This window comes from Sarcophilus harrisii, chromosome 4, assembly GCF_902635505.1.
Source record: "Sarcophilus harrisii chromosome 4, mSarHar1.11, whole genome shotgun sequence".
Lineage (NCBI taxonomy): Eukaryota > Metazoa > Chordata > Mammalia > Dasyuromorphia > Dasyuridae > Sarcophilus > Sarcophilus harrisii.
The window spans coordinates 420,148,756-420,162,843 of NC_045429.1; the positions used below are offsets into that span (position 1 = coordinate 420,148,756).

The 14,088-nt window shown below is 35.4% G+C and overlaps 1 protein-coding gene across 1 annotated transcript in view; it reads left to right on the forward strand.

Moving 5' to 3' along the window:
• TTF2 (transcription termination factor 2) overlaps positions 1 to 14,088 on the forward strand; it is a 48,923-nt gene that overhangs the window by 13,956 nt on the left and 20,879 nt on the right. The window contains exons 5-12 of the mRNA XM_031967371.1: positions 236 to 1,114; positions 1,600 to 1,726; positions 2,076 to 2,249; positions 3,194 to 3,342; positions 6,132 to 6,213; positions 7,483 to 7,599; positions 11,776 to 11,926; positions 12,765 to 12,870. Of these exons, the coding sequence (XP_031823231.1) occupies positions 236 to 1,114; positions 1,600 to 1,726; positions 2,076 to 2,249; positions 3,194 to 3,342; positions 6,132 to 6,213; positions 7,483 to 7,599; positions 11,776 to 11,926; positions 12,765 to 12,870 (1,785 nt within the window). The remainder of the gene's footprint in view (positions 1 to 235; positions 1,115 to 1,599; positions 1,727 to 2,075; positions 2,250 to 3,193; positions 3,343 to 6,131; positions 6,214 to 7,482; positions 7,600 to 11,775; positions 11,927 to 12,764; positions 12,871 to 14,088) is intronic.

Here is a 14,088-nt window from a genome sequence, read left to right on the forward strand (position 1 = left end):
TTTTCAGAGACAGAGAACTAAAGTAGTATATTACAAGGGGTCTTGTAGCAGATTATAAGTGGATGTGTAAATGAATCTCTTTCTAGAAGGAGGGATACCTCCTGGAGAGATTCTTTTAAGGAAGTTAAAGAATTTAAGGTTATGCTTTCCATTTCTTCTGAAAGAGACATTATACACATACATATCAACATTATAACCATGTGTTAGAATTTTACTTTTTGATCATCTCTTTCAGGAGCCCAGCGCTAAAGAAGAGTTAAGCAGTAAAGCCCAGGAAGCATCTAATTGGCTCCAGCATTCCAGCCATCCAAGAAACCCTTTTAAAGTCTTAGACAAGAACCAAGAACCATCCCTCTGGAAACAACTAAACAGTGGTGAAAATGAGGAAAAGAGAGCTGAAAAGAAGCTGAAGGAAAAGAAAGATCGGCTTTTGCCACATAACAAGGAGCAGAAGTCTATGCCAGAATCTAGCATACAAGAGAAAATTCCACCCGATGTGGTAATAAGGAAATCACAGGCACCAGAGAAGGGAACAGTGCTTCAGAACAAAGCAAAAGATCACAAAATCTCACACCCAGAAAGCTTTTCTCAGATTAAGCCTGATCTACCCACAGAGGAAGACTTCAGAAAACAGTCTATTCCTCTTAAAGAGAAGAAATCCAAGGAGGCAGGCCCCTCGATCTCAGGTGAATTAGCACCTAAGGGAGAAGGTGAAACTAAGCCTAGGCCTTCAGGTACTGTCAGTGTAGACACTGTTAGCCTGGCCCAGAGAGAGCAGCCTCAGAACCTTGAGGTCAAGGCTGCTCTTGGCTCCCAGGCAAAAGCCAAGAGTCACGATCCACAAGGAGGGGCCGATGGACCATCAGCATCAGCCAAATCTCTGGGAGAAAGGAAAGGCAGCAAGGAAAACAGCGAAGTTGTTGTTTCCTCCAAACCAGAACATTCCCCACAGGTTCAGGTGGCTGAGAATTCTACCCAGAAAAAGAGTCTTCAGGTACCTGAGGCAAGTGAACCAAGACCAATCCCAGAACTCACAACGACTTTGAAGAAGGCAGAGTCTTTGGACCCTGGTTCCCAGCGTTTGCATCTCACAACACAACTGAAGCAGAAAAAGGTGACTTTAGTTTGTTTGTGGTGAGAGTAACTTTAGTCTGTAAATGTGGGTAGTTCAGAAGTAATACTTTCTGGGAAGTGATTCTTGGAAGTATTTGTGCTAAGCATATTTTTAGATACTGAACCTATATATGAACTATTGGCCCAATTAGAGAGAATTTTAGAGAGTGAGCACTTCAGATAATACTATAATGGAAGTAGGAACTCAGAACTTACTCTCTAGGATTCATCCAGCATGCATGACAGCTTTAAGCATAATATGCAAATAAGGAAAGGGAATAGTCAAGGGAAGTATTCATGGCCTCCTGTGTGCTTTTTGTCTTTGTTTTTCTGGAGTGAGAAAAATGTTTGGGGAAAAAATTCCAGATCTCCATGCAATAGTTAAGCTTCAAGATGCTCAGAACTTTGCTGGTTTTTTATTTAAAATCCTCTCCATTGCATGCTAAGAAGAAAAGTGCATCAGTCTTAACAGAATTTGCTTTTCAGGCTACACTGGCAACAGTGAACATTCAGGTCCTTCCAGACAAGGGTGAGAGGCTCCTCAAGCAAATTCAAGAAGTGGAGGCTGCACTCAAAGCTCTAGACCTAGCCCCAGTGACAAGTATAGAACAAGGTAAAATAAATTATGTCCTGTTTAAACATCTGGTTGTACTGCTGAAAAGCCACTTTAGCTCACCACATAGGCAAAGTGTGGTCTGATTTGCCATCCTCTTTTTGATTTGCCCGCCTACTTTTGCCTCTGAATTTTCTTCCAAGGCATGTACTAGTTTTGGAATGTTCTCCTTATCCCAAAGGTAAACTCTCTAATTTCCATCATTGAAGTAATTTTGGGAATCCCACTTTCCCTCTCACTAATTAGAAAGGTAGTGATAGCTACTCATATCTAACTCTTGTAACTTTCACATCATTGATTGAGTCCTTCATTTTTCTAAATTTTTGATGGTTTTCTACTTTTTGAGCAGAGAGTAATAAAGAAATCAATCTGCCATGCAACCCATTGACTAAAACCACTGCAGAAGCACCTTGCATAGTGCCACCCAAACCACTGCACCTTCAGGATTCTCACCCCTCTGGTTTTTTGGAATTGCATGCTCTCAATCAGGCATCTGTTGGGGGATCCAGCCAGCACTCTGGAGGTAAGATCAATTTTTGATCACAGATATTGTTACAGAAAACAGATAGGTTCTAGCTTTTGTTTGCCCTTGTTCTCATGTGAAAGTAAAAGCTATTTTTGAACTCTCTCTTAATGAAGATGATAGTATTCTGGGAAGTTTAACTCATTATTTAGACTTAATCCAATTCCCCTTCATATCCTTATGAGGTAGATAGACAAGTTTTTAAACATTGAAGCATTTTTTTCTAGTGCCAGTTTTCTTCTCATCATTTTTATAAGTGGGTGGATGCATGAATACATTCTCATATGATTACTGTACTTAAAGGTATAAAAGAACTAGGATTGTACTTAAAAAAAAAAAAAAAAACAAACAACAACCCATCTCTGCCATAGGATCATGCATTTATTTTTAGAGTTGTATTAGTGCCTTTTGTTTTCACACAAGTAATTTCCTGTTACGCTATTTTCACCTGACTTCACTGAATACTTTATCTAGTAACAATGAAAAATGGGTCTGCAAAACTAATCAACAAAAGGTTCTTGCCTGCTAGTGTATGCAATGTTCCACACTCTTATTCAGTCTTTTTCAGTCTTCTCCAACTTTACAAGACCTCTTTGGGATTTTCATGGCAAAAACACTGTCGGGATTTGCCATTTCCTTCTCCAACTCATTTTACAGATGAAAAAACTGAGGCACACAAGGTGAAGTGACTTGCTCAGTCAGGGTCACCCAGCTAGAAAGCGTCCAAGGCCAGACCCAGCTCTCTATGCACTATGGCATCACCCAGCCACCTTCCACAGCCATTGTCTCCTACCTTTCAGGATTTGAGTGCAGGTCCTCTGTTAACCAAACTAATATCTATTTTACTTCACTGCTTTTCAAGTTTCAACTATTATGGTATTTTCATGGAAAGAATTAGGAGACTTTGTCCAGCCAGGTTATGTAATTTATAACACTTTTCCCAGACAATGTCCATTTATATGGGGGCCGGATGACCCAAGATCGCCTGCAGGCTGTGTGGAAAATTACAAGTGAAGCCATTGATCAACTCCATAAGTCTCTTGAATCATGTCCTGGCAAGGAGACAGTGGCAGAAGATCCGGATGGGTTGAAGGTAAGCTGAATGAAAAAAGAATAAGAAAAAAGTAGCTCAGCCAGACTAACCAATACATCAAAAAAGTTTCACATTATTTGCATTTTTCTATACTTGTGGTCCCCCCTAACACTGCAAAGAAGGGGATGGAGATGTTTTTAATTACTATAATTTAAGTTTCATTTATTTTGGTGTTTTCATTTGCATTGTTTGTTTGTATGTGTATTACATATAGTTTTCCTGATTCTGTTTATTTTATTTTGATCAGTTCATGTGTCTTCTCGTGCTTCTCTGGTTATCATGATATGTTTTACTGCAGTACCACATTTGTTTAGTTATTCCTCATTTAATTGCCATCTACTTTGTTTCCATTTCTTTAGTATTACAAAAAGTTCTGTTATGCATAATTAGGTATATGTGAGGCTTTTTCTTTTTTTTATCACTGACCTGTTAAGGACATAATGGGGTCAAATGATAGACATTTTATTCACTTTCTTGATATAATTCCAAATTGTATTCCAGAATAGTTGGACCAATTCACAGCTCTTCCAAACAGTATATTAGTGTGCTTAATTTTTTACAAGCCCTTCAACATTCAATCAGTGAATCAATAAACATTTATTAAGTACCTAATATATTCTAGGCACTGTGCTAAGTGCTAGAGACACAAAAAAGATGCAAAAGATGACCCCTGCTTTTAAGGAACTTTCAATTTAATCTGTTCCCATTTTCTATCATCCTTGTTAATTTGTTGAGCATCATACAGAACCTCAAAATTGAAATCCTTAAATTATGGAAACTTGTAGTCCAAGTCATGAATTCTATTTTATATGAACAACTTGTATGAAATAGCCTAGCTTGGTGAGATTCTAATATATTATTTTTTCCTCTGGATGCTTTAATAATTTCCCTGCTTATATCCTCTCCATTGTATTTAATATTGAAATAGTTGTATCATTAAGCTTTTGTTAAGTTTGAACCATTCACAATCATAATCAGCATTTATTAAATCCTTACTAAGTTCCAGATATTTTGCTGAGCACTAGAGATACAAAAAGAGGCAAAAGGCAATCCCTGCCCTCAGAAGTTTATGTTCTAATGAGGGAGACATCAAGCATACAACTGTATGTATATAAGTTACATACAGGATAAATAGGAAGGAAGTAAAAGAGAGAAGGCACTAGAAATGAGAGGAGCTAGGACAGGCTTATAGAAGGTAGAATATTTGTTGAGACTGAAAGGAATCCAGGGAGCTTAGTAGTTGGAACAGAGGAGAGAGGAGGAATATATCCAAGAGATGCTGTAAAAGTGAAATGGACAGACGTTAGTCAGGTTGAATGTGGAGAATGAAAGATGATGTCGAGTCCAAGATGACTCAAGTTGTGAGCCTAGAGAGCTCAGGGACTGGGAAGACATGGCTGCCCTTTACAGCCCATAGGACAGGTAGGAGAGGGAGGCTCAGGAGGAAAGATAGTGAGTTCGGGAACATTTTGTTAGCTACTTTGGGGAGAAGGAAGAAGGTGGGCTGTGTCCACTACTTTGGGGCAGGAGAAGGCTAAGGAAGCAGATTGGAGTTTCAGCACTCTTGCCCCCTTGTATGTGAACTTATCTGGCCCTCAGTTTCTTCACTTGTAAAATTAAGGAAGTAAACTAAATGACCTTTCAGGTATTTTCCCATCCTAAATCCTACCCTCTGATAATCTGCAGTTAGTGACTTGAACTATCTAGGGCAACTAGGTACTCTTTTAATACCTCTCTACAAATCTTGCACATCAGTACCCCATTAACCATTTTTGGTTTTGTTCTGTCTGTTCCAGTCTGAAAAGGAAATAGAAGTAAGAGTTGAATCATTGTTGTGTCTTCCTGTTGTCCCATCCATATCCCTTCTCTGAATCTTCTCTTTTATCCATTACAACTAAAAAAAAATAATAACCTTATAAAACAAAGAAAAAAACAACAAAGTAGAATATTTGTTGCATGTGGTATTCTTTATTTGTAACAGAGCATTCAGAGTTTTAACATTGCTTACTTATTTTCATGGTATGGCAGCATGTTTTTGTATTGATCCTGTCTTATCTGTCCTTACTTCCTTTTTCTGTACGTTATCTTCTCAAAATATAAATTGATCAAGTTCCCCTGTGCATTCTTATTGGTCTCTTTAGACAACTGACCCTTTTCATTGAAATTGTTTATCTTTATGTTGTCAGGATTTTATTATTGTTTTTTCCCCACTGAAACTTTTCCTTTTAGTCCAAGGAATCCTATATATTGTATCTGAACCCTTTGAAATATGCTTTTCTATAATTAGATGGACGGCTTGCCTGTACTGTCATAAATTCTGAGAGTTAAATGGTCTCTTCCAAGGTTCCTTCCATATCATTTCGATTTCAACAATTAGTATGAACTCAAGATAAATTTGCAGTGATGTACATAGAATGTTCTTTTTGCCATAGCTAAGTAGCTGCTACTAAATATGCTCACAGTGCAGTCTAGAGCAAAGATAAAGGGGTTCAAAGACTATCTCTTTACTCTTCGGGTTATCAGGTAAAATGAAATGCTCCTTTAAAAATGGCAGAAGTTATTTGAATAAGGATCTGAAGAAACCTTTGTCAAGGAGTTAGAAGAAGGAAGAATGTAAGACAGGAGAAAAAGATGAAAGGATTACTTACACTTGAATTGGTTTCACAATGACATTTCTTTCATAGATGAAGAACATGTAATAAAGAAGCAAAGTGTCTGATTCTGAGTTACCACAATTAAGTTCAGCATGACTGGGCAAGTTATTCTTTGCATTTCATTTTTCTTCTCAGGTCCCTTTGCTGCTACATCAAAGGCAAGCTTTGGCATGGTTGTTATGGAGAGAGAATCAAAAACCTCATGGAGGAATTTTAGGTAAATGGAAAAATATTGGCCTTTGTGAGTACATGTAGCCTAATGACAGAATATCTGCAGAGAGGTATAGGGGAAGGAAGTGAAGAACAGTTTAAAGATAGAATTATATCCAGTTTTATGAACCTGCTAGGAGTTTATTTGTTTGGGTTTTGTTTGTTTTTTGCAGGTAGTTGTTCCTAGCTCTCCATTTCCTTTTTAAAACTCTTGCCATTCTACTACAGGCATTTATTTATTGAAATTTTTTTTTAAATTGCTAACTTAGAATATATCCATGTTTGTTTTCTAAAATGAATGCCTAGTATATGTATTCAGAATCAGTTTGTTTTAGTTATTGTTATTTTTTTAAAAAAAAATTTGTCTTTCAGTGTTTTATTTTTAAAATTCTAAGTTTTTTATGTTTTGAGTTCCAAATTCTATCCATCATTCCCTCTTCCTTCACTGAGATGGTAAGCAATCTGATGTAGGTTATCTGTGTACTATCATGTAAAACATATTTCCATATTAGTCTCTCTAATCTTTTCTAAAATCCTCAAATTCTTTTAAAAATCATTCTATTCTCACCTGCTTTTTTTGTCTGCCCCTTGATTAGTTCTTTTCCTAGTTAAGCTCCTTTGCCTATTTCTACAAGTTGCTGTTTTTTCTCAAACGATATAATGATATTTGTTAATCACAAGAATCTCTACAACTTAATTACATTTTAGTTGCCTTGGTTCTAATGAGATTCTTTTTGTGAGTTTTCTAATGAGATTTTTTTTTTGAATCCACAGCAATTAGCAAGGAGGAACTTTTATTTCTAGAATGGGCAGAAGACAAGTCTCTGTATCTTTTGTGATGTAATTAATTGCCATTAGAACTACTTCTCTTTTGATAGCCAGTTTTTTGCATGGAAGGCATATCACTTGGTCTTAGTTTTTCCATTTTGTAATATTTAAAAGTACTACCATCTCTTCTAGGAATGGGATTCAATTTAGTGGGCAAATAAAAGCACTTTAAGGATGCTTGCTTGATATAAGGTGAAAATTTGTGAACCTTTTTCAAATATGTAATTTCTGAGTACTTTGGAAGTTCTGAGTCAAGTAGAAAGAGTCAAAATACGTGATCATGGGAAGAAATCCTGGGTCTGTTTTTAGCCAGAAAGTTTTAGGGGAAGAAGAGTAACTACCGTGCCCTATGAAGGGAAAAGGAAGCAAAAATTGTGCACATAGACTTTGAAGGCGAGTGAATTTTTTACCCTGAATAATTGGAGTTCTCTTCTGTGTTCTTTTCCAGCGGATGACATGGGCTTAGGCAAGACTCTGACAATGATCGCACTCATTTTATCCCAAAAAAATCAAGAACAGAAGAAAAAGAAAGATCAAAAGCTTGTTGTATGCCTCTCCAGAGATGGTAGAGTATAGGAAGTTTTCCTCTGGGCTGGGAGGAGGCTTCAAATCATAAGCAGTCAAAACACCCTGGTCATTTCTAGTCCATCTATGAGGGAACCAACTAATTTCTTAGGTATAATTTTTACTAAAAACTCAAACTGACTATGAGCTTGACTAAAATCAGCAAATTTTCTAACTAGAAAATGTTTTCAAATTCATTTTTTTAATTAAAAAAAAAATCATCATCTTTCCCTTCCTACCCCTCTATTAAAAAGGAAAGAAAAATAAAACTTATAACAAATGTGCATAGTCATGAAAAACATTCCTTTATTGGCCATATTAAGAAAAAATATGTCTTATCTTGCACCTTGAGTCCATTAGCTCTCTGTCAGAAGGTGGGTGCATGTTTCACCATAAATCCTGAATCCTGGGTGATCATTATGTTGCTCAGAGTTCTTAAGTCTTTCAGACTTAGTTTTTTTAAATGTTATTATGTAAATTGTTTTCCTGGTGACACAGTGAGTAGACTATTGGATCTGGAGTCAAGAAAAACTGAGTTTAAATTAGCCTTAGACACTTAGTGGCAGTGCGATCCTAAGTGAGTCACTTAATCTCTGCCTCATTTTCCTCAACTGTAAAATGGGGATAATAATAACATCTGCTTCCTAGAGTTGTGAAGATGAATGAAATAATACTTATAAATCATTTAGTACTGTGACTGGCATTTGGTAGATAATTAATAACTACTTGTTCTCTTCCCTTTCCCCTTCTTATTTCACTCAGCATCAGTCCATACAAGTCTTCCCAGCTTTCTCAGAAGTCTTCCTTTTCCTCATTTTTACAACACAGTAAATTTTTTTTACATTCACTTGTTATCCATTGTTAGGCATCCTCTTAAGTTCCAGTTCCATTTCACAAAAAGAGTGACCATATATATGTTTGTGCATGTAAGGCTTTTCCCATTTTCTGTGATCTTTTGGGGGATATAGACTAGGTCAAAGGGTATACAGTTTAATAACTTTTTGAATGTAGTTCAAAATTGCCTTTCAGAATGATTGAACCAATTAACAGGTCTACCAACAGTAATGCAAAACAAAAGAGGACATTGTCATGTGCCCAGCAGAATATCAGGGAGGATTCAAAATATATAACAACAAATTATCAGATCAAGAAAGCATATATATTAGTAGAAGAAATTATATTCATGAATGTCCAGTTTTTTACTTCCTTGTAAATTGTTCTTTGTTTCTCTGCTATGTACCTTGTTTACTTTATTCTTTTTCCTCCCTTTTATTCCCCCTCCCCACCCCCAAGCAAGCTACAGTTAAGAAAAGATACACACACACACACACCCCACATCCCACATAAACACACCCCACATACACATACATGTCTTCCCTGTCCCTGCTGACTCTTTAATTAAGTTCTTTTCCCTAACTTGTCTTGCTATTATTTAACCTCCCCACACCCAAGGATCCCTCCCTTATCTTCTTCCCCATCCGCCATTTCTCTCCCCTTACTTCTTTATAGACTTTGGAGGGTGCTATACTCTGCATGGTATAAATATAGTATTGCCTGTTGAACCCATTCCCCATGTGAGTAGGCTTTCAGAACTATGAGCCCTCCCCACTCTAATACCCCTGTGTTTATTCTTCCTCTGCACTTAGGAAATTTTTATCAGAGAAACTTGCTCTGATATTTTTTTTTTCAGTTATTTCCTTTCTAATTTTAGATGCATTGATATTATTTGTCCAAACATTTTAAAATTTAATACATCAAAATTATCCATTTCATATCATTGTGTAAGGAAATTAATTCTCTAAAATAATTCTTATTTGTACTGATACCTATTACAGAGATAAAAGGATCTCTGAAACGAACTATGATAATCTAGTTCATGTTCATGCTAATCTTATGGCAAAGATAAAATGTGAGTTACATGATAAAATACAATTAAATGGATTTGGAATTGTGGAATGATTGGATTCCAATTAGATTGAATAGGTTGGACTTTAAAAACTCCAAAAAAATGATCAGTAATAATTCTGTTACATCTTGTGGAAAGACCTCTAGTGGGATTCACCAGGGAGCTATGCTCGACCCTGTGTTAGTTATTTAGCATGTTCATAGGTAGCAGGCTTATTAAATTTGAAGTGACATGAAATTAGGATAAATAACTCGCAATTTGGATAAAGGGATCCTCATTACAACTTACCCAACAAAAGGTCATCTAGGATTACCTCAAAGGAGGGGAAGCCCACTGCTTCTTGAGACAGTCCTTTCACTTTGGGATGGCTCTTATGTTACCAAATTTTTCTTGACATCAAGCCTAGATTTCTCTCTTTATAATTTCTCCCCATTCTTTCTGATTTTTCTCTCTGCAGCCAAATAGAATGAACTCAATCCCTCTCCCACATGATAGCCCCTTCGCACGTTAATAGACACAGCTGTCACAAGTTTTCTTTTGTTCTGACTGGTTCCTTCAGTTGATCCTCATTTGTCATGAACTAAAGGCCCCCTCCCCATTCTGGTGGTTCTCTTCCACATGTTCTCCCATTTTTTGTTGCCCTTAAATTGTCCGCCCAGAACCGAATCCATTACTGTATATATGAGGTCTGAGAAGGGCCTGGTGTTGGGGGACAATCAGCTGGGAGCTAAGTCCCTCTTCGTGAAGTTCCAAGTGGTGTTAGCTTTTTTAGGTGATATGGCACACTGCTGACTCATGGAGCTTAAACCACTAGGTCTTTTGCAAACAAATTGTTGTCTAACTATGGCCAAACTTGTAAAATTGATTTCTGGTATCATATGTAAAGCTTGGCATTTATTTCTGCTGAGTTTTATCTTACTAATTTCAGCTCAGTGCTCTTGCTTGTTGAGATCTTTTTGGATTCTGACTGTTGTCTTGTTTGTTAGCTATACTCGTCTTACTGACACCTACAGATTTCAAGCCTTTATCCAAAAGGCAATGATTAAAATCTTAAATGGCACAAGTCTAGAACAGATCCCTTTGGCACTCCACTGAGGATTTACCGATACATTGACATTGAATCATTAATTACTATTCTTTGAGCCTTGTGATCTAACCAGTTCTGAATCCATATTTAGTAATACTATAACCAAATTTGCACAATTTTTTCCCAGTGTTTTGTTTTTATTTTCTTAAAAATTTTTATTTCTTAAAAAAAAATTATTATATTTTTCTCTGTTTAATGTTTCCTATTTACATTTTTCTTTTTCTATTTATTTATTTAGTGTTCTTTTCTTTTTCAATTTTGGGTTTGAGATTCTCTCTCTTATCCCTTCTTTACCACTGAGAAACCAAACAATAAATAATGCATGAGAAATCATGCAAAACATTTTCATATTAGCCATATTGTTCCCCCCACCCTCCCCAAAATAGTAAGAAACTTATATTTCAGTTTGATCTCAGACTTCATTGGTTCTCTTTATGGGGGTAGATCGCATTTTTTTTTTTTTTTAATCCTGAGTATTTTAGATTTAAGTTGGATGACACAGAAATAATTCTAAACATAAATTAGATGATGAAAAAAATTTAAATTTAACCATCCACCATCAGAGACTACTGGAAATGAAAACAGACCATCTTTATCATTAAAATGGAACCTACTTCCATTGTAGGTAAGAGTAATTAATGCATATATTTGAACATGTTTCACAGACTTCTCAACCATGTAAACAGAAAGGCCAAAGTAAAAGTCAACCTAAATAATTTATATTTGGCTTTGGAGGTTGTTTTTTATACTTGAATATATGTTCTTGTTTTGAGGACTTGCTGCACTTTGAAATAATACTCACCCTGAAGATCCAAGTAATGAGAAACTAGAGAATTATCAAATATCTTCTTGTCATTCATTCTACGCCTTCTTCCTTTCCAATCAGATGATAAATAGTGTTACTTTTTAGATGATACAAAGCACCAGCCTAAGAAGATCTTCAACACAGTTCTGTGTATCAACAAGGAGTCATTCCTGGATTATACCTTTATGAGAGAAAGGAAGGAAAGTAGCTGAAGCAATTTGATTTATAAAAATATTCCTTTCTAGTTTATATTCAGAAACTGCCCCAGAAATAAAAGTAATAAATGATAAAAGTAGAAATTGAGTGATCAAGAAAAGGTGATGGGTCAATAAGAACTTAGAGTAAGATTTGATCATATGACGATGTTTTTTCTCTTAAGATTCCACTAGCTTTACATCCCATGGCACTCTAATTATTTGCCCTGCTTCTCTGATTCATCATTGGAAAAAGGAAATAGAAAAACGTGTGAGCAACAACAGGCTGAGAATCTATCTTTACCATGGATCCAATCGAGAGCAACATGCAAAAGTGTAAGTGGAAGATGATCCTGAAAATGTTCAATATCCAGTTAGCTTAAGGGGGACAGTAGGTTAAAATTGACCTTTATTGCAAGATCAGCATGGGGATATATATCTCTTCTGTCATCTACTTACTACTATCCCATTATCCCATTTAGATTCCATTCTAACTAATGTTACCAATATGTATGATGGCCAAAATATAAATTTTCAATTCAGAATCAATCACCTTAATTCATGTTTGGAACTGGAGAAAAAAAGTCAAATGATCTTTCACCAGGGATCTCATTGAAAAAGGAAGGAGAGATCATGCTTGGGGGTAGAATAGAGCCCCATTCCTTTGATGATAATGTAGAGTGATATACACATATTAAGAGCCAAATATTGGCCTTTTCTTATTTTTGGCAAGATGGTAACTGAAGATGGTAACATAGGCCTTGGGATTCTTTGGGTTTGCCACCAGGTGGCAGCAGCACTCACCCAACTGTTATTTAACCATAGACTAGAGTCCATGTTTTTCCTAGTTTAGATTTTCAGTATCTCCGATTCTTTTTTTTCCCCTTTATATTCTTTCTTCATTAGGAGTGAAACCAGCCCAGTCTTATGCAGTATATACGAGATAGTACATTTTGAAAACTTGTGTAGATGAATTTCATTGTTTATTATCTTTGGCATTATAGATGTCATACGAGAGATGTTTCATGAATAATGGTTCATAGTAAGGTAGGACTTTAAAGATTTGTAAAGTAGTTTTTTCTCCACAATAACTTAATCAGATAGGCACAGGGACTTCCCAGGTATTAGTTCTGCCTTCCTAATTTATGCATTTCCATATCTGATGTTTGTATAGTCTCTCCAGATATGATGTAGTGATCACCACTTATAGTCTTCTTGCCAAAGAGATCCCTACCAGAAAAGAAGAGGGAGATGTCCCTGCTACTGATGCCTGTGTGGAGGTGAGGTACTTTGAGAGAAAACAATTTTAGAGACTGTATGTCATTAACTGGAGTGAAAGTTTTTAACTCATAGAGTTAACAGTTCATCTCTTTAAATCTGCAAAATGGAACTCAATAATATGCCTTACAGATTGGATTGAATATCTGCTTTTCTAACCTACCTTTATCACTTTTGCAATCTTCTGTGCACTTCAGCAAACATTCATTTATTATTTATGTATATTTTTATATCTATATGTATATATTTTATGTTGAAATTGGGCATATTTCAAGTTATTTCTTTTTAAGTTTTTAAACTTAAGTACAAAATAAAAAAAGAAAAAAAAGTTGCCAGGTACACAGCAGAACATGAGATGATTCAATATAAAGCAATATATTTTTATTTCAAGAAAACCTAGATAATTAATACAAATACTCTATAAATATATTATATGCTATAAAATACTATGTAATATATAAATATACTATATAATAAATACATTGTTTTCAAAGGCATCCTGCCTCTGTTTGCTTCCATGTAGGTTTTTTTTTTGTTGTTGTTCTCTACTGTGCATTTTTTACTTAACTTTTTCCCAGTCGTCCCTACCCTCCAAATGAAGGCTACAAGTAGGCATGGAGACAAACATCTACATATATATTGATATCTATAAACATACACACATATAATTATATACATATATGTAAGATGCTTATTTCTGCTTATCATCTATTTTTTTGGAAGTGGATAGCATCTTATCTCATAAGTCTGAGTCTTTCCATGTTTTTCTAAATCAACCAGCCCATTTCCTAGATCATAGCAATATTCCAACCCAATCACATTCTATCTGAGAGATTGTCTATGAAAATTTCTCCCCCATTTTTCCGCATTTCTTTTCTTGGATGCATAGGTTTTATTTATTCAAGAATATTTTAATTTAAAATAATCAAAATTAACCATTTTACACTTTAACAATCTTCTTACTTTATAATATGGTTTGAGGTCTGATATTACTGAGTCTGTTTCCTTTACATCTGATTACTTTGGAGTTCCTGACCTTTTATTTTTCTGATAGAACTTTGTTATTATTTTTTTCTAACTCAGTAAGATAATTTTTTAGTAATTTAATTGGAAGGGCATTACATGAATAGATTAGTTAGATAAAATTGTCTTTTTTTTATTATTATATTGGCTTTTCCTACCCACCAACATTTCATTTCAATTATTTAGGTCTAAATTTA